A 25,756-nucleotide genomic window follows, 5' to 3' on the forward strand; every position below is an offset into this window, starting at 1 on the left:
TATCACCAACACCCCCTGCCTTCACCCCCTCTGCCACCAACACCCCCTGCCTTCACCCGCCTCTGCCACCAACACCCCCTGCCTTCACCCCCCTCTGCCACCAACACCCCCTGCCTTCACCCCCCTCTGCCACCAACACCCCCTGCCTTCACCCACCTCTGCCACCAACACCCCCCTCTATCACCAACACCCCCCTGCCTTCACCCCCCTCTATCACCAACACCCCCTGCCTCCACCCCCCTCTATCACCAACACCCCCTGCCTCCACCCCCCTCTATCACCAACACCCCCTGCCTCCATCCCCCTCTGCCACCAACACCCCCTGCCTCCACCCCCCTCTGCCACCAACACCCCCTGCCTTCACCCCCCTCTATCACCAACACCCCTCTATCACCAACACCCCCTGCCTCCACCCCCCCTCTGCCACCAACACCCCCTGCCTCCACCCCCCTCTATCACCAACACCCCCTGCCTCCACCCCCCTCTGCCACAACACCCCCTGCCTCCACCCCCCTCTATCACCAACACCCCTCTATCACCAACACCCCCTGCCTCCACCCCCCTCTGCCACCAACACCCCCTGCCTCCACCCCCCTCTATCACCAACACCCCCTGCCTCCACCCCCCCTCTGCCACCAACACCCCCTGCCTCCATCCCCCTCTATCACCAACACCCCCTGCCTCCACCCCCCTCTGCCACCAACACCCCCTGCCTTCACCCCCCTCTATCACCAACACCCCCTGCCTCCACCCCCCTCTGCCACCAACACCCCCTGCCTCCACCCCCCTCTGCCACCAACACCCCCTGCCTCCACCCCCCCTCTATCACCAACACCCCCTGCCTTCACCCCCCTCTGCCACCAACACCCCCGGCCTTCACCCCCCTCTATCACCAACACCCCCTGCCTTCACCCCCCTCTATCACCAACACCCCCTGCCTCCATCCCCCTCTGCCACCAACACCCCCTGCCTCCACCCCCCTCTGCCACCAACACCCCCTGCCTTCACCCCCCTCTGCCACCAACACCCCCTGCCTTCACCCGCCTCTATCACCAACACCCCCTGCCTTCACCCCCCTCTGCCACCAACACCCCCTGCCTTCACCCGCCTCTGCCACCAACACCCCCTGCCTTCACCCCCCTCTGCCACCAACACCCCCTGCCTTCACCCGCCTCTATCACCAACAACCCCTTCCTCCATCCCCCTCTGCCACCAACAACCCCTGCCTTCACCCCCCTCTGCCACCAACACCCCCTGCCTTCACCCACCTCTGCCACCAACACCCCCTCTATCACCAACACCCCCTGCCTTCACCCCCCTCTATCACCAACACCCCCTGCCTCCACCCCCCTCTATCACCAACACCCCCTGCCTCCATCCCCCTCTGCCACCAACACCCCCTGCCTCCACCCCCCTCTGCCACCAACACCCCCTGCCTTCACCCCCCTCTATCACCAACACCCCTCTATCACCAACACCCCCTGCCTCCACCCCCCCTCTGCCACCAACACCCCCTGCCTCCACCCCCCTCTATCACCAACACCCCCTGCCTCCACCCCCCTCTATCACCAACACCCCCTGCCTCCACCCCCCTCTGCCACCAACACCCCCTGCCTCCACCCCCCTCTATCACCAACACCCCTCTATCACCAACACCCCCTGCCTCCACCCCCCTCTGCCACCAACACCCCCTGCCTCCACCCCCCGCTATCACCAACACCCCCTGCCTCCACCCCCCTCTGCCACCAACACCCCCTGCCTTCACCCCCCTCTGCCACCAACACCCCCTGCCTTCACCCCCCTCTATCACCAACACCCCCTGCCTCCACCCCCCTCTGCCACCAACACCCCCTGCCTCCACCCCCCTCTGCCACCAACACCCCCTGCCTCCACCCCCCTCTATCACCAACACCCCCTGCCTCCACCCCCCTCTGCCACCAACACCCCCTGCCTTCACCCCCCTCTGCCACCAACACCCCCTGCCTTCACCCCCCTCTGCCACCAACACCCCCTGCCTCCAATTCGGATCCGTCCAAATCGCCAAATAACGAAAATGTCTTAATCCGCACATGTCTAATTCCCATTGGCACACCGCCCCCTGCCGGCACACAGTGACACTACCAGACTCGGAGTATTGTAATTCCCATTGGCACACCGCCCCCTGCCGGCACACACTGACACTACCAGACTCGGAGTATTGTAATTCCCATTGGCACACCGCCCCCTGCCGGCACACACTGACACTACCAGACTCGGAGTATTGTAATTCCCATTGGCACACCGCCCCCTGCCGGCCACTCCCAGGCTCCACAGCCCGACGTGACAAAAAAAACCCGCCGCTTAGCCTTTCCCGTCACCATAGTAACCTCCCCAGGCGCCTCTTCGTCCCCGACTGATGACGGCATCACGTTCGGGGTCACGTGGTGGGCGCCGTTGCTAGGGAGTGACGTAGCGCTCACGCAATTTTTAGACGTCGGTTGCTAAGGGAACGTCACGGTGACGCGACGGCTGCTGTGACCGGGCAAGGCCGCGAGGAGGCGCCGGGGCCGGAGAGAGAGAGAGAGAGACTGAGAGAGAGAGGTAGAGGCCGGGGAGAGCGCCATGTAGAGGCCGGGATCAGGCGGCCTACGGGGAGTCCATCATGAGAAGATGTACCGGTGAGTGGAGGAGGGGTGACGGCTGTATGGGGGGAGGGGGCTGGTTGGGGTTTCCAGGGACATGGTGGGGGGGAGGGGATCCCCCCCTGGGATTGGCTGGATTCCTTCTATAATCAGCTCTGTCCTTGGAACTCCTCCGCCTGGACCGGCCAATCCAATCCCTCCGATGTATCCGGAATATTCTCACCGGACCGGGCATCCGACTCCGGGACTCTGATCCACGCTGAGGGCGGCACAGAGAACGGGGAGATTTTTGTGCCATTTGTGTCCCATTGGGGAGATTTCCCTTCACTTCCTGTCCCGGAGACACAACAGGAAGTGGGAGAAAATCGTCACAAAGTAAGGGGAACCACCATTTTGGTTGTTACGGTAACAAGCGTCCCACCCATTAGAAGATTTCCCCTCTAGTCCTGTCCTGGTGGCCAATCAAAACGTTGGATTTCTCATCACTTCCTGTCCCAGAGACACAACAGGAAGTGGGAGGAGATCTACCATGTGAGGGGAACGCCCTCTCTGGGCTGTCAAAAAGAACGAGTGTCCCCCATTGGAAGATTTACCCTGCGTTCCTGCTTTGGTGACCGATCATAGCGTTGGATTTCTCATCACTTCCTGCCCCAGAGACACAACAGGAAGTGGGAGGAAACATATACAGAGGCCTCTGGGTTGTTATGGTAACAAGTGTCTCCCATTAGAAGGTTTCCCCTCTAGTCCTGTTCTGGTGACCAATCAAAACACTGGATTTCTCCTCACTTCCTGTCACAACAGGGAATAGATTTCCTCCCACTTCCTGTCACAACAGGAAGTGGGAGGAAATCTACCATGTGAGGGAAACGCCCTCTCTGGGCTGTCAAAAAAAAACGAGTGTCCCCTCTGTTCCTGCTTTGCTCACCGATCATAACGTTGGATTTCTCATCATTTCCTGTGGGAGGGAAAAATTCTATCAAGTGAAGGAAACGCTCTCATGGTTGTCATGGGAACCAGTGTCCCCCCTCCCCCATGGAAAGATTTCCCCTCTAGTCACTTCCTGTTCAGGAGCTACAACAGGAAGTGGGAGGAAATGTCCTCCTGGTTGTTACCAGAACTTGTGTCCCCATTGGAAGATTTCCCTTCTGTTCCTGTTTTGGTGACCAATCGTAACATTCTCGTCATTTCCTGTCCCGGGGACACAATAGGAAGTGGGGGGGGAAATCTCCACCAAGTGAAGGAAACGCTCTTATGGTTGTCATGGGAACCAGTGTTCCCCCCTCCCCCATGGGAAGATTTCCCCTCTAGTCCGTTTTGGCAGCCAATCAAAAGGTTGGATTTCTCATCACTTCCTGTTCAGGAACAGGAAGTGGGAGGAAATCTCCACTGGGTGAGGGAAATGCCCCCTGGGTTGTTACCTGAACTTGTGTCCCCATTGGAAGATTTCCCTTCTGTTCCTGTTATGTTGACCAATCAAAACAATGGATTTCTCATCACTTCCTGTCCCGGGGGCACGATGAGAAGTGAAAGGAAGTCTTTACCAGACGGGGGGGGGGGAATGCTCTCTGGGTTGTTATGGTAACAAGTGTCCCCCATCAGAAGGTTTCCCCTCCAGTCCTGTTCTGATGATGAATCAAAACATTGTCTAAGTCAGGGGGTCTCAAACTGGCAGCCCTCCAGCTGTTGTGAAACTACTTCCAGAAGTGCATTTGTGAGGTCAGGCACTGATGTTGGATGAGAAGGCCTGGCTCACAGTCTCCACTCTTCATCCCATAGGTGTTCTATCGGGTTGAGGTCAGGACTCTGTGCAGGCCCGTCAAGTTCCTCCACCCCAAACCCGTTCATCCATGTCTTCATGGACCTTGCTTTGTGCGCAGTCATGTTGGAACAGGAAGGGGCCGTCCCCCAAACTCCTCCCACAAAGTTGGGAGCATGAAATTGTCCAAAATTCCCTCCCCCACCTCCATCAATGAGCCTTCCCTCCCCCACCTCCATCAATGAGCCTTCCCTCCCCACCTCCATCAATGAGCCTTCCCTCCCCCACCTCCATCAATGAGCCTTCCCTCCCCACCTCCATCAATGAGCCTTCCCTCCCCCACCTCCATCAATGAGCCTTCCCTCCCCCACCTCCATCAATGAGCCTTCCCTCCCCACCCCCATCAATGATCCTTCCCTCCCCCCACTTCCATCAATGAGCCTTCCCTCCCCCACCTCCATCAATGAGCCTTCCCTCCCCCACCTCCATCAATGATCCTTCCCTCCCCCCACTTCCATCAATGAGCCTTCCCTCCCCACCTCCATCAATGAGTCTTCCCTCCCCCCACCTCCATCAATGAGCCTTCCCTCCCCCACCTCCATCAATGAGCCTTCCCTCCCCCACCTCCATCAATGATCCTTCCCTCCCCCCACTTCCATCAATGAGCCTTCCCTCCCCACCTCCATCAATGATCCTTCCCTCCCCCCACTTCCATCAATGAGCCTTCCCTCCCCACCTCCATCAATGAGCCTTCCCTCCCCCACCTCCATCAATGAGCCTTCCCTCCCCACCCCCATCAATGATCCTTCCCTCCCCCCACTTCCATCAATGAGCCTTCCCTCCCCACCTCCATCAATGAGTCTTCCCTCCCCACCTCCATCAATGAGCCTTCCCTCCCCCCACTTCCATCAATGAGCCTTCCCTCCCCACCCCCATCAATGATCCTTCCCTCCCCCCACTTCCATCAATGAGCCTTCCCTCCCCCACCTCCATCAATGAGCCTTCCCTCCCCCCACTTCCATCAATGAGCCTTCCCTCCCCACCTCCATCAATGAGCCTTCCCTCTCCACCTCCATCAATGATCCTTCCCTCCCCACCTCCATCAACGAGCCTTCCCTCCCCACCTCCATCAATGATCCTTCCCTCCCCCCACTTCCATCAATGAGCCTTCCCTCCCCACCTCCATCAATGAGTCTTCCCTCCCCCCACTTCCATCAATGAGCCTTCCCTCCCCCACCTCCATCAATGAGCCTTCCCTCCCCCACCTCCATCAATGAGCCTTCCCTCCCCACCTCCATCAATGAGCCTTCCCTCTCCACCTCCATCAATGATCCTTCCCTCCCCCCACTTCCATCAATGAGCCTTCCCTCCCCACCTCCATCAATGAGCCTTCCCTCTCCACCTCCATCAATGATCCTTCCCTCCCCACCTCCATCAACGAGCCTTCCCTCCCCACCTCCATCAATGATCCTTCCCTCCCCCCACTTCCATCAATGAGCCTTCCCTCCCCACCTCCATCAATGAGTCTTCCCTCCCCCCACTTCCATCAATGAGCCTTCCCTCCCCCACTTCCATCAATGAGCCTTCCCTCCCCCACCTCCATCAATGAGCCTTCCCTCCCCCACCTCCATCAATGAGCCTTCCCTCCCCCACCTCCATCAATGAGCATTCCCTCCCCGCCTCCATCAATGAGCCATCCCTCCCCCACCCCCATCAATGAGCCTTCCCTCCCCCACCTCCATCAATGAGCCTTCCCCTCCCCACCTTCATCAATGATCCTTCCCTCCCCACTTCCACCAATGAGCCTTCCCTCCCCACCTCCATCCATGATCCTTCCCTCCCCACCCCCATCAACGAGCCTTCCCTCCCCACCCCCATCAACGAGCCTTCCCTCCACACCTCCATCAATGAGCCATCCCTCCCCCACCCCCATCAATGAGCCTTCCCTCCCCCACCTCCATCAATGAGCCTTCCCTCCCCCACCTCCATCAATGAGCCTTCCCTCCCCACCTCCATCAATGAGCCTTCCCTCCCCACCTCCATCAATGAGCCTTCCCTCCCCACCTCCATCAATGAGCCTTCCCTCCCCCACCTCCATCAATGAGCCTTCCCTCCCCCACCTCCATCAATGAGCCTTCCCTCCCCCACCTCCATCAATGAGCCTTCCCTCCCCACCTCCATCAATGAGCCTTCCCCACCCCACCTCCACCAATGAGCCTTCCCTCCCCACCTCCATCAATGAGCCTTCCCTCCCCACCTCCATCAATAAACCTTCCTCTCCCCACCTCCATCAATGAGCCTTCCCTCCAAACCTCCATCAATGAGCTTTCCCTCCCCACCTCCATCAATAAACCTTCCTCTCCCCACCTCCATCAATGAGCCTTCCCTCCCAACCTCCATCAATGAGCCTTCCCTCCAAACCTCCATCAATGAGCTTTCCCTCCCCCACCTCCATCAATGAGCTTTCCCTCCCCCACCTCCATCAATGAGCCTTCCCTCCCCACCTCCATCAATGAGCCTTCCCTCCCCCACCTCCATCAATGAGCCTTCCTCTCCCCACCTCCATCAATGAGCCTTCCTCTCCCCACCTCCATCAATGAGCCTTCCCTCCAAACCTCCATCAATGAGCCTTCCCTCCAAACCTCCATCAATGAGCCTTCCTCTCCCCACCTCCATCAATGAGCCTTCCCTCCCCACCTCCATCAATGAGTCTTCCCTCCCCCCACTTCCATCAATGAGCCTTCCCTTCCCCCACCTCCATCAATGAGCCTTCCCTCCCCACCTCCATCAATGAGCCTTCCCTTCCCCCACCTCCATCAATGAGCCTTCCCTCCCCACCTCCATCAATGATCCTTCCCTCCCCACCTCCATCAATGAGCCTTCCCTCCCCCACCTCCATCAATGAGCCTTCCCTCCTCCATCAATGAGCCTTCCCTCCCCACCTCCATCAATGAGCCTTCCCTCCCCACCTCCATCAATGAGCCTTCCCTCCCCCACCTCCATCAATGAGCCTTCCCTCCCCCACCTCCATCAATGAGCCTTCCCTCCCCCACCTCCATCAATGAGCCTTCCCTCCCCCACCTCCATCAATGAGCCTTCCCTCTCCACCTCCATCAATGAGCCTTCCCTCCCCCACCTCCATCAATGAGCCTTCCCTCCCCACCTCCATCAATGAGCCTTCCCTCCCACCTCCATCAATGAGCCTTCCCTCCCCCACCTCCATCAATGAGCCTTCCCTCCCCACCTCCATCAATGAGCCTTCCCTCCCCATCTCCATCAATGAGCCTTCCCTCCCCCACCTCCATCAATGAGCCTTCCCTCCCCCACCTCCATCAATGAGCCTTCCCTCCCCCACCTCCATCAAGGAGCCTTCCCTCCCCACCCCCATCAATGAGCCTTCCCTCCCCCACCTCCATCAAGGAGCCTTTTTTTTATTGGATTTATTTTAAAATGGAAAGTAGAAAATATATTTTTTTTTACCCCCAAATTTTTGCTCACTTTTTCTCTTATGTCCCAAAAAATATAAAACCAAGTGGAGAATAAATGCCACCAAAATAAAGCTCCATTGGTGGGAACAAAATGCTAAAAATCTAATTTTAGGTACAGCGTAGCACGACCGCGCAATTCTCATTGAAAATGCGACGGCGCTGAAAGCTGAACATTGTTCTGGGAAGGAGGGGGGTGAAAGTGCCCCCCGGTATTGAAGTGGTTAATGTGCAGTTTGTCTTTTCACCACAATAATTGTGTTTATACTGCACTTAGATGGCGCCCTTCTCTCTGCTAAGCGCTTTCGTTTTTGTTTGACTTTTTTTTGGTCCAAAAGCATTAAAAACCAACTGCAGATAAAGGCCAGGATTCACAAACAGCGGCGCATATTTATGCCGCCGTAGCGTATCTCCTTTTCGCTACGCCGACGCAGCGCAGAAAGGCAAGCACTGAATTCACAAAGCCAGTGCTTCCAAATCTGCGCTGGGTTTCCTAGGCGTAAGCCGGCGTAAGTGGAAGTGGGCGTGAGCCATGCAAATGAGGCGTGACCCAATGCAAATGATGGGCTGAGTCTCAGACGATACGTATAATGAACGGCGCATGCGCCGTCCCGTGGACGCATCCCAGTGTGCATGCTCAGAATCACGTCGGAACAACTCCCTAAGATACGTCGGATCACTGCCTACGGCGTGAACGTAACCTACGCCCAGCCCTATTCACGTCCTGCGTAAACTACGTCGGCTTGTGTTCCCTTTGCATGGATGCTGCTGAGTTTCACCTCCTTTATGGGGCATAACTTTACGCCGGACGTATGACTTTACGCGCACTGCGTCGGACGGACGTACGTTCGTGAATCGGCGTATCTCCCTCATTTGCATATGTGAATAGAAAATCAATGGGAGCGACAAATGCGTCCAGCGTAAATATGCGCCCACTCTACGCCGGCAAGTTATGTCGGTCGGATGAAGCCTAAACTCTAGAAGTTCAATAGAGAGACTCTCTCTACATGCCTCCAAAGCCTCTAGTGCAGGGATCCTCAAACTACGGCCCTCCAGCTGTTGTGGAACTACACATCCCATGAGGCCTTGTAAAGCTCCGACATTCACAGACATGAGTGGGGGATGATGGGAGTTGTAGTTCCTGGAGGGCCGTAGTTTGAAGACCCCTCTGCTCTATTGTGTAAGTGGCCTAAAAATAAAAGTGTAATAAAATCCGGTCACGCGATGCAGCCGATCGTATTGGAGGAGGAGATTCCTGCAGAGGCTCAGATGAGTAACGTGATGTGCTCACATGATACTGAGGTCTGCTGGGAACACACATGTAGGCGTGACATGGGGGGGGGGGGGGGGATGATGCTGAAAACCGGCCTCTGTGAGTGAAGGAAGACAGACTTTAAAGCTCCACCAAGAATAAAAAGAAATTCTAAAATGCTGCAAAAAAAAAAATTTTTTTTTTTAATATTACTTTTGTTTTTTTTATACAAAGCTGAAGTGCCTGTTGCTAGGCAGATCGTCCTAATCTGCCACTTCCTGATCCGCGGTCGGTCTTCTTTCTTCTGCTCCTGTGGAATGGGGGAGCGGTGTCTTCTGGGACCTTGTGTGTGTCCCAGGAGACATCATCCATTCACGTCGCGCCGCGCGGCTTGCACATGCGCAGTAGGGAATCGGGCGGTGAAGCCACTTCCTGATTCCCTCACCGAGGATGGCGGCGAGGAAGCCAAGACCCGAGCGTTTGCTCGGCTTCCGTCATCGCGGGCACCCTGGACAGGTAAGTGTCCTTATTAAAAGTCAGCAGCTACAGTGTTAGTAGCTGCTGACTTTTAACCGCTTAAGGACCGCCTCCTGCAGATATACGTCGGCAGAATGGCACGGCTGGGCACAAGCACGTACAGGTACGTCTTCTTTAAGTGCCCAGCTGTGGGTCCGAAGCTCCGTGACTTCGGGACCCGCGGACCCGATCGCCGCTGGAGTCCCGTGATCGGTCCCCGGAGCTGAAGAACGGGGAAAGCTGTGTGTAAACACACCTTCCCCCGTTCTTCACTGTGGCGCCGTCATTGATCGTGTGTTCCCTTTTTATAGGGAAACAGAATCAGTGACGTCACACCTCCCTACAGTTAGAAACACATATGAGGTCACACTTAACCCCTTCTGCGCCCCCTAGTAGTTAACTCCTAAACTGCAACTGTCATTTTCACAGTAACAGGTCCCAAAAATGTGTCAAAATTGTCCGAAGTGTCCGCCATAATGTCGCAGTCACGAAAAAAATCGCTGATCGCCGCCATTAGTAGTAAAAAAATGTTTTTTATAACAATGCAATAAAACTATCCCCTATTTAAACGCTATAAATTTTGCGCAAAACAATCGACAAACGCTTATTGCGATTTTTTTCACCATAAATATGTAGAAGAATACGTATCGGCCTAAACTGAGGGAAAAACAATTTTTTTATATATTTTTTTATATATTTTTGGGGGATATTTATTATAGCTAAAAGTAAAAAATATTTTTCAAAACTGTCGCTCTATTTTTGTTTATAGCGCAAAAAATAAAAACCGCAGAGGTGATCAAATACCACTAAAAGAAAGCTCTATTTGTGGGGAAAAAAGGACGCCAATTTTGTTTGGTAGCCACATCGCACGACCGCGCAATTGTCAGTTAAAGCGACGCAGTGCCGAATCGCAAATACTGGCCGGGTCCTTTAGCTGCCTAAGGGTCCAGGTCTTAAGTTGTTAATTTTTTTTTAAACCGGACCTCCGCTTTAATATATTTGTAGCATGCCGCCTTCAGAGCGCACTTTGCCGCTGTGCCCTCAGAACCGGTGTAATTTTTATTGTGCTGCCAGCGCTGCAGCCAGTAGGAACAATTGGGGGCGGGATTTAGTGATTGACATGTCAGAAATGATGAGTGGTGTGCAAAAAAAAAACATGATCCAGTCATTAACCGCTTGTCGCCTGCCTCGCGTAGATATACGTCGGCAGAATGGCACGGGCAGGCAAAGCAATGTACAGGTACGTTGTTTTGAATCTGCGGCCTAGCGGGTGCGTTCCCGCAGGACCCGCGGACTGGGTATCCGCCGGTGTCGCAGAGAGGCAGAACGGGGGGAGGCCTTTGTAAACACAGTACTAATGACACTGGCTGGGAAGGGGTTAATTGTGTGCCCAACAAGTGGTATTGTGTGCTGCTTTTTACTAAAAATCTTTGTTCCTTCTCCCTGCTTTGCAGGGAGAAGACACAAAGATAACGTTCCCTCTGTATAGAGTCCTGTTTTGATTGCCAGCAGTGTACAAGGCACATCACTAGGCCGGTACGGGCCGCCCATCCGCAGTACATTCCGGTGACATGTCCGCTGGCATCCGACCCACTAAAGTGTGACGGATGGAAACCCTATTTTCCTTCCATCTGGCGGATCGGATAAAAACGTTCCGCCTTCATCCGATCCCCCATAGGGCACAGTGTGCAGAGACAGACCTGTCACCTGCCTGCTCAGCAGGGATCGATCGACGGAGCGATCCCCACTGAGCAAAGCGGAGCCGGTGCATTGCCATGAAATGAGATTTGCCATGGAATGAGATGGTCCGCCTCCATCACATCCTATTGGCTCACTCATGTCACGTGACAAAACATCAGTCACAGCTAGGCTATCATAGGGAGAGGATCTCCTCTCCCTGTGATAGCCCGATAGCACTGTCAGCAGCGTGCCTCCCGCCAGCGCTAAGTACACCCCGCGCCCGCAGCTCTACTCCCCGATTACGTACACCCCGCGCCCGCAGCTCTACTCCCCGATTACGTACACCCCACGCCCGCAGCTCTACTCCCCGTGCCCCGTTAAGGCTCAGGGAACGGGGCGAGTCTACGCTATTAGACCACCAGCTCTGCCATCATTCTGGGGCGAGTCTACACTATTAGCGTAGACCTAGCGTTGGCTACGTTACGCTACTAACGTAGCCAACGCTAGGTCTACGCTAATAGCGTAGACTCGCCCCGTTTCCTGAGCCCTAACGGGGCACGGGGAGTAGAGCTGCGGGCGTGGGGTGTACTTAGCGCTGGCGGGAGGCACGCTACTGACAGTGCTATCGGGCTATCACAGGGAGAGGAGATCCTCTCCCTATGATAGCCTAGCTGTGACTGATGTTTTGTCACGTGACATGAGTGAGCCAATAGGATGAGATGGAGGCGGACCATCTCATTCCATGGCAAATCTCATTTCATGGCAATGCACCGGCACACGGACAGGTCTGTGTGAAAGGGCCCTTAGGGGGTTGGCTGGGCCCTCCTTTCAAGGTAAAGGGATACAGTAATTAGGTGGCGGTGGGCTGGGGACCAGGGGTTTGGCACATCACTCATGGAAGTGCGGACTTCAGGGGACTATACTTTATTGATGGGACGGTAAAGGTAACAGGAAAGGTATTTAAATATTTCTGCTTGTTGGCAGAAGTCATTGTCTTTCTTGGTTTGTTTCATGTGATACTCTTTGTCTCTTACTAATTCACAGTCTTTTTCTCCAGTTGTTAGCTCAACAAGATGCCCACAGGATCCACGTGGTGTCATCACCAGCCATTGCCGCAAGACACCCATGAAGCTGCCCGAAAGCCATAGAGGCCCCACTAAGAGCTGGAAGCACCATGAAGCCTGCACACGAGCGCAGCCAGGAATGCCTTCCACCAAAGAAACGCGATCTGGTCCAGAGCATTATAAACATAGAGTTGCCGCCCAAGGTGGATAATGTCGCCGCCACCGCCTCCTCCTCCTCCTCCTCCAACCATGGTCCAGCTCCTGAGACACATAACAACTGGCCCAGAGGCGTGCTGGTGGCAGCAGGACAAGGACATGGGGTCAGCTATGAAGTGGCCGGGGAAGGCGCAGAGACTGTCACTGTGGATCAGTATGGAAACCTTTACAAACTTGCTGTCCCATCCGCTGCCTTCTCCTCGCAGGGCCTCCACTCTGTGGTGGGATCCATTCCTCCCTCCTTTAATGTAGCATCTCAGTTGATCCAGCATCCAGGAATGACATATCCACCCATCCATTATACTCCCATTTCCCACGCATCTGTTCAGTTTCTTGGGTCTCCTTATGCCGTTCCATATGCTGTCCCCCAAGGCTTTCTTCAGCGAGCTGTGATCTCTCCTCCCGCTACCATGGCTGCTTCTCATGTTCCTCACTATGTGCCATATAACTCCATTATGTCCGAGGGGGTGACTCCACCTCCGCAGACTCCATCTCCACACTCTTTTAATAAAGTGAACACAGCACAATCACCCCCTGTGCTCCTGGGTGTCGTCCCTGTCGATGTCACAAAGGGAAGGGTTCCCATATTTTATCAGCATTCTTCTCAGCTGCCAGCGGGCTATCCTGTGCATGAAATGGTCTTGACATGCCCTCCTAATCAAGACCATAGCTCGGCCTCTCCAAACCGCAAAGAAGCGTTGATCACGCCTAGCAATGGGGCCCAGAGAGGACCTGATTCTGCCCCCATTCGGAGGGGCAGTCAATCTGTGGACCAGTACATGCATGACGCAGAGCTGCATATGGCAAGGGGTAAGGGTGAAGGTCTGTTGGACTGTGACGTATACTTAGGACATGCACCACAAAGGACAGAAGTCACTTTGATGACCCATCGGAGCACTCCTGATACGGATCTAGAAGTTCAGAGAGTGGTGGGAAGTATGGCATCCCAAGAGTTCTGTACGCCCTCCGTTCAGAGAAAGGACAGGATCAGCCCGTTAAACCTTTCCATCGATGGTAAACATGAAGCAGAGCAGGGCAAAAAAACCATGGCGAGTCCATCCAGAGGAGAACTTAGGGGCTTATACAACGTTCAACACCCTCTCCAATACACAGAGAAAACTGCACTTATATCAAATGGAGACTCAACCCAAGGAGCAATGTGTCACAAAGAGAACCTACCTTCAGAAGTTCCCCAACATGCCTCTAAAACCCAAAGGACAAAATCTCCTGGAGGCCTCAACAGAGATTCTTCTCACCCAGATAGAAGCTCTCCACCCACAGGACCCACTCAGCCTCCACATTCCACCACCCTTCCCTCCCACTTTATGAAAGGAGCCATTATTCAGCTTGCCACTGGAGAACTGAAGAGAGTAGAAGACCTGCAGACCCAGGATTTTGTGCGCAGTGCCGAGGTCAGCGGTGGCCTTAAAATCGACTCCAGCACTGTGGTGGACATCCAGGATAGCCAGTGGCCAGGATTTGTGACCCTTCACTTCATTGTCGGAGAGCAGCAGAGCAAAGTCTGTTTGGATGTCCCACCTGAACATCCATTCTTTGTATATGGTCAAGGCTGGTCATCTTGTAACCCTTCCCAGACCGCTCAACTATTTGCACTTCCCTGCCACCAGCTCCAAGTAGGAGATGTCTGCATCTCCATTAGCCTGCAGAATTTAACCAAGAACGGCGCCTCCCCATCGAGTGGCATCTCTGCTCATCAAGCCCTGCCGCTCCCTAATGAGAAAGCAGTGTTACAGTCTAGGGAGTGCCCAGAGAGAGACGGCGATAAACAGAATCGGCGCCAGAAAGATGGCATGGCACAGAGCTCTCATACCCTGTCCATGTCCTCTCTTCCTTTAGCTCAGTCAAGCTGGCCCAGTTCAGCAGTCCAAAGATACAGTGGGCAGGGTTCAGAAACCCGGCCTTCGCCTTCACGACACTCTTTCATTCCGCAGGAGGTGAAGTTGTCCATCGAGGGCCGGTCAAACGCAGGGAAGTAGCGCTACATACAAAAAAAATAAGGCCCCCTCTGCAAGCGGAATAAATTTGCACAGTTAGAGTACAGGGATAATAAAGGAGGAATGCGGACAGGTCCCTGCTGACGCAGGAGTTTAAAGGGGCAGTCCACCCCAAAAGTGATATTTCAGTTCTGGTGTGTTTGGTCACGTACTAGCTCCGCCACTGAGCTTTCTAATCCTACTCTTCCCTTTGATCTTCTTTTATTTACACTATATGGCCAAAAGTTTGTGAACATCCAACTATGATACCTATATGAGCATTGCGGCTAAACAAGGTCTCAAATCACCTGGGAAGGCCAGTCATAAGATTTTATGCCCATACAGCCAAATCAACATTTGTGAAGTCAGGTACTGATGTTGGATGAGGAGACCTGGCTTACATTTGGCTTTTCAATTCATCCCAAAGGTGTTTATTAAGGTTGAACCATCAAACCATGTACAGAAACCTCAAATTAAAAGCATAATCCGTTCCAGGAGAATGCTCTTAATCCAAAGCCCTTGCATATCAAAGCGAGTTTCCCCATAGAAGTCAATGGAAACGAAAATAATTAGTTCTGCATTGACTTCAATGGCATGCAATACCGCATGTGGCCAGAGGTGGGGGGGGCGCCGGAAAGGCCCGAGGACAGCTCGGCTGAACTCGGAAAGGCTTGGGAATGGAGTATTTCCAAGGTTTTCCGAATGGCTCTGCTCTGGCGCCCCTCTACATCAGGCCATACGTGGTACTGCACACTGCTTTGGCTTGAATCCTGCTCGTTTTGCGAGACAACACTCCCAAACCGAGTGCTCGTATTGCGAAGCGCTCGTTAACCGCGTTGGCTTTGTATAAAAAGACATGTCATGCTGGAGCAGAAATGGGCAGCCAGCAATTCGAAGTATCCACATGCGAAAATCTTTATTTGCTAATGGGCTATGATTAAGGCCAAGTGCGTAAAGCCTCGTACACCCGATCGGATTTTCCAGCAGACAAAGCCTCAGACTTTTGTCCGAAGGGCCTTGGCCAAAAACTTGTCTTGTATACAAACGGCATTGATTCCAAGCATGTGTGTGCCTGCCATCCAACATTTGTCCGCAGGAAAATCCGACAACAATTGTCCAATGTAGCATACAAACGGTCAGATTTCCCTCTAACAGCCTGTCATCACACAATTCCTGTCGGAAAATCCGATCGTGTGTACGAGGCTTTAGATTTTTTTTTACCATCTATTCACCATGTAGAGCAGGGGTGCCCAACCTTTTGAAGAGCGAGGGCCACTTAAGCGACTTGGTAACAAGTGCGAAGTGGGTGGATGGCAGCCCACTCTACTCTATAGAGCCCACTCTACTTTAGCGTATCGGATTGGAGGTAGATGTTTGTAAACGGACACAAGTCCATTTACATCTGCCACTCCTTAGAGATGAATGGAGGGTCCGATTGGGTCGGACTGCCCGCATGAAAGGGACACTGATGCACTGTTGTTTACACGCATTGGGGGTGCAGCACAGTTCACCTGTGGCTTTTCTGCAGGTTAGCTGCACTTTGCCATAGACCTCTATAATATCCTGTAGGTGTGGTGCACTTTCAGAAAGCTCACCAAACTCGCAGGTAATAGAAGTGTATGGCTCAGTGCAGGTAACACACAGGTGCTCTTCTCTGCACCTGCGGATCAGTTTGAAAGCAGCCCAGTAACCACTGCAGAACAGATATGCCCATATATACATTGATTTTAGTAATACATTTACCATTAATAACCGTATTCTATTCCATCCCAGAGCAGGAGGTCGCGGGCCGCATCAGAGGGCTCGGCGGGCCACTGGTTGGGCACCCCTACTGTAAAGAATAGACTTTCTCATGTTGATGCTATTGGCTAGATTTCGGAATCTGCGCCGACCTAAGTTTAAGTGTATTCTCAAACAGAGATACACTTAAACCTATCTAAGATAGGACGGCTTGCGCCGTCCTATCTTAGGGTGCATATTTAGGCTGGCCACTAGGTGGCGCTTCGGATTGCGGTCGGCGTAGAATATGTAAATCACTAGATATGCCTATTCACAAACGTACGCCCGGCCGACGCAGTACAGATACGCCGTTTACGTAACGCATTATCAGGCCTAAAGATATTCTATCAAATAGTTGGAATAGTAATGTTAAAGTATGGCCGCCGTTGCTGCTTCGAAATTCGAAATTTTTACGTCGTTTGCGTAAGTCATCCGTGAATAGGGATTTACGTCCACGTCGAAACCAATAGGCCCATGCGGCGTACTTTGCTGCAATGCACACTGGGATATGTAGGCGGACGGCGCATGCGCCATTTAAAAAAAAAGTCAATCACGTCAGGTCAAGCCCCATTAACATAAAACACGCCCCCTCAGCCAAATTTGAATTAGCCGCCCTTACGCCCGCCTGATTTATGCTACGCCGCCGTAACTTAGCAGGCAAGTACTTTGAGAATCATGTACTTGCCTCGCTAACTTACGGCAGCGTAGTGTAAATACGCTACGCCGCCGCAAAGTTAGGACAGCCTTTGTGAATCTACCCCTTTGAGTTGCCGGCTGTCCATTTCTGCTCTAGCTTTTGCTTGGGTGCATGGAAGACCCTCGCAGCTGGGAATCTGAATAGGCGTTGCCTTTTTGTTGCGTAGTCATGCTGGAGCAGAAGACGTCTTTCACCAAGGTTGGAAGCACACAAGTGTCTAAAACAGTCTTTCTCAGCCTCTTCAACACAGAGGAACCATAGAAATAACTTTCCAGTCTCAGGGAACCCCTATACAATGTATGATACATTAGTGTGATGGTCAGTGGGAAGAATGCTCCTTACGCTTGTGGTCATTGGGAAGAATTATCCTCCTAAAAAGATCAATGGTGTCAGTGGGAACTTATCAGAGAGGAAGAAATTCCTCATTGCTCAAGGAACCCCTAGCAACCTCTGGAGGAACTCTAGAGTTCCATTGAACCCTGGTTTAAAATGTCTTTGTATGCTGTACCATTAATGGCGCGTACACACGATTGGATTTTCGGTCGGAAAAACCTTGGATGTTTTTTCCGTCAGAATTCTGCTCAAGCTTGGCTTGCATACACACAAGTTCTCTGAACTTTTGACCGTCAAGAACGCAGTGATGTACAACACTACAACGAGCCGAGAAAATTAAGTTCAATGCTTCCGCACATGCGTCGAATTGTTTCCGAGCATGCTTTGGAATTGCTACAGACAATTGGATTTTCCGATCTGACTTTTTTTCCGTCTGAAAAATAGAAAACCTGCCCTCAATCTTTTGTTGGCGGAAATTCCGACAGCAAAAGTCCGATGGCGCCTACACACGGTCGGAATTTCCGACCAAAAGCTCACATCAGACTTTTCTTGTCGGAAAATCCGACCGTGTGTACGCGGCATTACAGTACTCTTCACTAGAAACATGTGAACTCCACATACATTTGGCCATATGGTGTATTTTATAGGGAGCAATGGGACTTCTCGGGAGCAGCGCCACTCCAGAATGGGAAGGAGATGAATACTCACTGGAGGGATTTCGCTTCTGGAGTCCCCTAGCGATCGAAGGAGACGTTGGGGAATGTATCTCTCACCAGCAACTGAAGTATACATTTTACTTGAACTGACCCTTTAATTACCTCGACTAGACAGTTACTGCCTGTTATTTAGAAGGAAAACTTCAAAGGCTTTTATTTTCTTTGTAACCATGTGAAACATATTGTACTCTTCATAAATTGTTGTTCTCCATGCATTAAACAAGAAAGAACTTACCACAACTGCTGTTAGTGAGGTTCCCAATCAGTGCCGGGAGGATTCCATTGGCCGATTTCCTGGAAGATGTACTTGTAGGCTGGTTTGTCACTGCGTGTGATGCCTGCCTGGTGTTTGATTCTGGAGGTTGGCCAATGAAATCCTCTAGCTCTGAATGAGAACCAAGGCCATGTTGAGGCTCCCAATCAGGGCTGGTATGATCCCATTGGCCGATTCTGGAAGCCATGGTTGTTTAAACGGCTGGTTTGTCGCCATGTGTGATGGCATCCTGGTTTTTCTACACCAGGGCCAGCATTGGTTCTGGAAGTTGGTTCTCATTCAGAGCTAGAGGCTTTCATTGGCCAACTTCCAGAACCAATGCTGGCCTCAACATGGCCTTGGTTCTCATTCAGAGCTAGATGCTTTCATTGGCCAAGGCCATGTTGAGGCTCCCAGTCAGGGCTAGTATGATTCAATTGGCAGATTCTGGAAGCCATGATTGATTAAAAGGCTGGTTTGTCACCATGTGTAATGGCATCCTGGTTTTCTACCCTAGGGCCAGCATTGGTTATGGAAGTTTGCCAATGTGATGCCTGCCTGGTTTTTGATTCTGGAGGTTGGCCAATGAAAGCCTCTAGCTCAGAATGAGAACCAAGGCCATGTTGAGGCTCCCAGTCAGGGCTAGTATGATTCCATTGGCCGATTCTGGAAGCCATGATTGATTAAAAGGCTGGTTTGTCACCATGTGTGATGGCATCTTCGTTTTCTACCCCAGGGCCAGCATTGGTTCTGGAAGTTGGCCAATGAAAGCCTCTAGCTCTGAATGAGAACCAAGGCGATGTTGAGGCTCCCAATCCGTGCCGGGATGATTCCATTGGCCAATTCCTGGATGCCATACATGTTTAAAAGGCTTTTTTTTTGCTGGTTTGTCACCATGTATGATGGCATCCTGGTTTTCTACCCCAGGGCCAGCATTGGTTCTGGAAGTTTGCCAATGAAAGCCTTTAGCTCTGAATGAGAACCAAGGCCATGTTGATGCTCACAATCCGTGTCGGTATGATTCCATTGGCCAATTCCTGGATGCCATACATGTTTTAAAGGCTTTTTTTTTTGCTGGTTTGTCACCATGTGTGATGGCATCCTGGTTTTCTACCCCAGGGCCAGCATTGTTTCTGGAAGTTTGGCAATGAAAGCCTCTAGCTCTGAATGAGAACCAAGGCCATGTTGAGGCTCCCGGTCAGGGCTGGTATGATTCCATTGGCCGATTCTGGAAGCCATGATTGATTAAAAGGCTGGTTTGTCACCATGTGTGATGGCATCCTGGTTTTCTACCCCAGGGCCAGCATTGGTTCTGGAAGTTGGCCAATGAAAGCCTCTAGCACTGGATGAGAACCAAGTGTCGGGATGATTCCATTGGCCAATTCCTGGATGCCATACATGTTTAAGAGGCTTTTTTTTGCCATGTGTGATGTCATCTTGTTTTTTTTCTGGTTCCCAGGGCCAGTATAGTTGGCCAATGAAAGCATCTAGTGCTGGATGAAAACCAAGGCCATGTTGAGGCTCCCAATCTGAGTTGAGATGATTCCATTGGCCACTTCCTGGAGGCCATATTTGTTTAAAAGGCTGGTTTTGTCGCCTTGTGTGATGGCATCCTGGTTTTCTACTTCAGGGCCGGCATTGGTTCTGGGAGTTGGCCAATGAAAGCCTCTAGCGCTGGATAAGAACCAAGGCATTGTATGTAATGGCAGTTGTGATAGGCTCCCGTTACAAGTTTTGTGCAAGGATCGGGGGAGGGGGAGCAAAAAAAGGGGGTTTTAAAATATTGCAGAGTGAGATAATATTTTGCAGAGAAAAGAACACTGGCTATTTTTGGTATGCGTCTTCCTGGGTTTTCTTCTAGGCTTCCACTGGAACTGCATGTTCTTTCGCGACGTTGATTTGATCATTCTTCTTTTAGTTTGATAGGCAGCTTTTCCGACTCCTTTCTTTAGCACCGAGCAGTGTTGCAGTGCCGGTGAAGATCCATAACACACCCAGGACTTCTGAGAGATGATGTTTGCTGAGTAGCTGACATTCCCGAGCCAGCGCCATAGTCTTGGCACAGCAGGGTTCCTAATCTACCCCAAAACACACCCAGAGTGCAATAAAAAGGTACATGTCCTGTTGTAGCATTGGACCCTGGCTCTCCCTGCACCTTGTTTGATTCTGACTGAAAGCTTTACCTGCAGAGACATGTTATGTTATATAATATATATATTGATCTCAGCTCTGGAATACACTTGGTGTTTGGTAGTATGCTGTTTTTTTTTTTTTTTTTTTATTGAATTTCCACACTGCCAAACCTGCTTTAGAAGGCACCTGTACCCATTCTGGAAATCACTGGACACTACATTAATTCTCTTATTACCCCCCCCATCCCTTACCCTAATTTCTATAAGGACTCTTACTCGCTAGTGTTATGATGCTTCTACCTTCATCTGATCACATGTGAACAGAAAGACAATGCCCGGATGATTTTCCCGAGGCGGCGAGCAGTCAGTGCACTGGCTTGCTGTGTCTTCCTTACACCCAAATACAACATGGGAAGGGGAGATAGAAAGCCAGGGACTGGTCCTTCTTAATATGAAGATATTATTGCAGGTGGAGTGCAGAAAATACAAAGGCTTAAGTGTTTCGTCCTATAGCCTAAAGCTGGCTACACATTACGCGTTTCGTCCTATAGCCTAAAGCTGGCTACACATGACATGTTTCGTCCTAAAGCTGGCTACACATACAATTACATTTTTTTTTAATTACCTTAAAGCGGTGGTTCACCCTCCATAGCAACATTTTAGCATAAATTAAGGCATAGTAGCGCGAGCTACAGTATGCCTGTCTTGATTTTTTTAGCGCGGTACTCATAGTGCAATCCTGTATAGAAGATTCCGACTCCCCGCGGGGAATGGGCGTTCCTATCCAGACGGAGGATGATTGACGGCCGGCTCTGGCACGTCACGCTCCCCGAAGACAGCCGGAGTAGGTCTCGGCTCTTCACGGCGCTATACGGCGCCTGCGCACAGACTATGCGCAGGCGCCGTGAAGAGCCAAGCCTATTTCGGCTATTTCCGGAGAAGCGTGACGTGCCAGAGCCGGCCGTCAATCACCTTCCGTCTGGATAGGAACACCCATTCCCCGCGGGGAGTCGGTATCTTCAATGTAGGATTGCACTGTGAGTACCGCGCTAAAAAAAAATCAAGACAGGCATACTGTAGCTCGCGCTACTATGCCTAATTTTATGCTAGAAGAAAAAATATATATATTTTTTTTGTTTATAGGGTGAACCCCCGCTTTAAGGCCCCTTTCACACAGTCGAACCGTTCAGGTCCGCCTGTCAGTTCTGTCGGCGGACCGGTACTGACTCCACGCAAGCCTATGGATCGTCGGATGTCAGTGGCGTCATGTCCGCTGACATCCGATCCGCAAAAATCAGCCGTATGTCGATACGTCGCCATCCTTCCATATCGGATCGGGTGAGATCTGATAAAAACGGACATGCTGTCCGTTTTCACCAGATCTCTCCATAGGAGACAGCGGCGCTGGACAAGCCCCTCCCCGCTCAGTAAGCAGAGAGGGACCTGTCATCCGCCAGCTCAGCGGAAAGATTTCCCGTTGAGCTGGCGGACTCCGTAGCAGTCCGCCTCGTCTGAATGTAGCCTTAGATTTACCTTCAACTATGTAGTGCAAGGGCCTGCCTGATTGCATACAGTTTGAAAGTGTTTGGGTTTGACCTCCTATTATATGGTTTTGGTAAATGTAAAGGAAAATTGTATAATGAGTAGTCCGCTTTAGTCATTGCCATGATGGCACACGATCGTAAAATCCAACAAGAAAACCGTGGTGTTTTTTTTTTTTTCTAACGGAATCTTGGCTCAAACTTGTCTTGCATGCACACGGTCACACCAAATTCCGACCATCAAGAACGCGGTGACGTACAACACTACGACGAGCCGAGAAAAATTAGGTTCAATGCTTCTGAGCATGCGTCGACTTGATTCCGAGCATGTGTTTTTTTGGTGCGTTGGAATTGCATACAGACGATTGGAATTTCCTCCAAGAGCTTTTCTTGTCGGAAATTTTGAGAACTAGCTCTCAATTTTTTTTGGGCGGAAATTCCGACAGAAAAAGTCCGGAGCCTACACACGGTCGGAATTTCCGACTAAAAGCTCACATCCGATTTTTCTTGTCGGAATTTCCGATACGGTGTACGCAGCATTAGGCTATAGGCTGAAACGCGTAAGCCTTTGTATTTTCTGAACCCCCCGAGTTGCCGGCTTCCTATTTTCATCTGATCACAGCACTGTGATAAACTAGCAAAGAGCAAATATTTCTCTAGGGCAAGTGCAGGTGGTCATTTTTTTTTGGGTGGTTTGGTAACCATTGACTGCACCTTAAACACTGGACACTCCTAGGTATGGCCAAGAAGATATTCCTTTTGGCACATGTCCTGTTTAGATTGTCAGTTCCTTGATAAAGTTTCACCTTTAGTGAAACTGGTTGTACTTGTGTTTACTGGAGTCGGGGATCTTGCTGAGGCTTCGAAATTGGGATCCCAATAAGAGGGTTTTACTTATCTGGACCCGGTTTTCTTCTCCCGAGGGACGAGCACACTAGCTGGTGTCTCGTGTCCTGATTGGATAGATTGATAACAGCGCAGCCATTGGCTCCCGCTGCTGTCAATCAAATCCAATGTTGCGGGCGCCGGGGGGGGAGGGGGCTCCTTTCATGGGGGCAAAAGGATGGGATCACCTAATCATTTGGCATTAGGGAGAATTTGTTGAGGGACCTCAACTCAATGGTTGGGCTTTGAAGGCCATGGCTGTTATGTAGAGTTGAGAATTCCAGTAGGTGTTTTTTTTTTCTACTGGAGTTCTTTAGAGCTAAAGAAGCCAGCATGTGATTCAGTTGAAGAGCAAGGCAAAACAGACCTTCCAAAAGAAGTAAAAGCACCTGCATATGCCATAGAGGGCAGTTGTCATGAGGACTATTTTCACACTGCAGATGAAGGTGGACATGTGTTAGTATGCTCAATGGGAAGTTTTAAGAAGGGTGGACAAGTCACTGGATAGAATAATGACCAGTGTTGGTTTTATCATGAACTCTAAAGATAGGAAACAGATTTTAAGCAATGTTGTAGGATGGGGGTGAGTGGCACCATTTTATAGCATGGGGGTTAAGTGGTGCCATGTTATAGCATGGGGGAGTTAAGTGGCTCCGTGGTATAGCATGGGGGGGGGGTTGAGTGGCTCCTTGCTATAGCATTGGTGGGCGCGAGTGGCTCCATGCTATAGCATTGGTGGGCGCGAGTGGCTCCATGCTATAGCATTGGTGGGCGCGAGTGGCTCCATGCTATAGCATTGGTGGGCGCGAGTGGCTCCATGCTATTATCATTGGTGGGCGCGAGTGGCTCCATGCTATTGCATTGGTGGGCGCGAGTGGCTCCATGCTATTGCATTGGTGGGCGCGAGTGGCTCCATGCTATTGCATTGGTGGGCGGGAGTGGCTCCATGCTATAGCATTGGTGGGCGGGAGTGGCTCCATGCTATAGCATTGGTGGGCGGGAGTGGCTCCATGCTATAGCACTGGTGGGCGCGAGTGGCTTCATGCTATAGCATTGGCGGGCGCGAGTGGCTCCACGCTATAGCATTGGCGGGCGCGAGTGGCTCCACGCTATAGCATTGGCGGGTGCGAGTGGCTCCACGCTATAGCATTGGTGGGCGCGAGTGGCTCCACGCTATAGCATTGGTGGGCGCGAGTGGCTCTATGCTATAGCATTGGTGGAAGAGTGGTGTAGATGGTCCCAGCCAGTGTTTGCTATTTTTTTTTTAATCAAGAAGCTTTATTAGGATAGAAAGAGGAACACGAGGGCAAGCGCTTTTACTGCATTCACACACCGTGTTCAATGAAGGTACAGCTTCAGACGGAGCCTTTGTTCAGCCCCTTTTTATTTTTAAAGCTCAGCCCACATTTTTATGATTATTTTAATCAGTCCCCAGATCCTACGTTCCATATAATTAACCAATAACCTATTATGCATCCTTCGAAGCCTTAGATTTTAGGCAGGTGCTTCTTATCCTATTATGCTACCTGATCTTTAACAGAGCATTAATCTATATTTTGTTGTGCTTTTTTGTAACAGTTTTAAATAAATCAATTTGTACTGTATATTTGTATTCCAGCTGAGAAGCATTTCTTTTTTTTATTTTTTTTTATTTTTTCTCCTTTTTGAAAAAAAATCTCTGTACTTGGGTTGTATAAAGACTGTATTTTCGTGCTAAATCACATTTAACATATGTAAGCATTCTATGTACCAATATGCCTATATATAAACACATAGCTCTTTTTTTTTCTGGGTGTGTGTTCCTTGTTCCTGGCCGGATCGTCTCCTGTCTATACTAAGCAGTGCTGAACCTTACGGGTCATCCACACTCGGCAATACATTAAAGAGGACCTGTACTGTTGCTAACACTGAATTGAGGTTTTAATAAAAAAAAAAGAGTTTTATCATTGACCTGTAGATCTTTAGTAAATGCCACATTTTGCCGGCGGCCTATCGGTTTTTGTGACAATTTCACCCTCGTTTTAATTGTTTACCTTGGCCTCTAGTATAGTAGAACTTTAAGTCCTGATATAGTGCATTCCCAGCGCTTCACTTTCGCTTTTGTTCATTGATGGACACAGCACCCTTGACCTTAGGGTTATATCGCCACCTTTAGCCCCCATTCACATCTAGGCGTTTTTACGCCTGTAGCGCTACGCCGCTGCCGCCAGAGGGCTGGAAACACATTTCCCTCTATGGAGATGGTTCACATCTCCACGCCTGCCGCCTGAAAAAAGGTCCCGGACCTTTTTTTCAGGCGTCTTTCGGCGTTCGGCTAGGAGATGGGAAGCATCTCCATAGAGGGGGTCAATCTGGGGCACATCTAGGCGGACAATACCGGCGTTTTGTCGCCGCAAATCGCGGTACAAAACGCTGCTATTTGTACCGCGATTTGCGGCGACAAAACGCCGCGATTTCGTCCGCCTAGATGTGAATGGAGCTTTAGGAGTAGGACTAGCAGAAACCAAAAAACAAGCACAGCACTGCCCAGGGGAAGTCTTTACTGGTAGAACCCCCCCCCCCCCCCCCCCACTCTGCTCCCCGCAGCTCAGTTTTTTCTGCCTAGTCTAGGAGAAAGACCTGGCTCCCTGCTGGGACCTGTGGCTTGTTTTGGTTTTATTTTTGATTATTATTTTTTCCTGTGTTCCTACCCCTCGTTGTGGCACTGCTTTGGGACGTCCCTAAGGTCAAGAATGAGGTGCTGTGTCCGCCAATGAACGAAAGAGAAAACTGGATTTTTTTTTCTACTCCCCCCTGTAAAATCCCTTTTTCTGAGTTCATTGACGGACACAGCACC

General features: G+C 51.4%; 1 protein-coding gene across 1 annotated transcript; it reads left to right on the top strand.

The window, feature by feature from the left end:
- Positions 1 to 2,486: 2,486 nt before the first annotated feature.
- Positions 2,487 to 14,658, top strand: ATXN1L (ataxin 1 like). Its single transcript, XM_040329538.1, has 2 exons — positions 2,487 to 2,657; positions 12,368 to 14,658. The coding sequence occupies exon 2, from the start codon at positions 12,485 to 12,487 to the stop codon at positions 14,585 to 14,587; it is 2,103 nt and encodes a 700-aa protein (XP_040185472.1). The 5' UTR covers positions 2,487 to 2,657; positions 12,368 to 12,484; the 3' UTR covers positions 14,588 to 14,658.
- Positions 14,659 to 25,756: the final 11,098 nt, after the last annotated feature.

The sequence above is a fragment of the Rana temporaria genome, chromosome 11 (assembly GCF_905171775.1).
Source record: "Rana temporaria chromosome 11, aRanTem1.1, whole genome shotgun sequence".
NCBI classification, from domain to species: domain Eukaryota; kingdom Metazoa; phylum Chordata; class Amphibia; order Anura; family Ranidae; genus Rana; species Rana temporaria.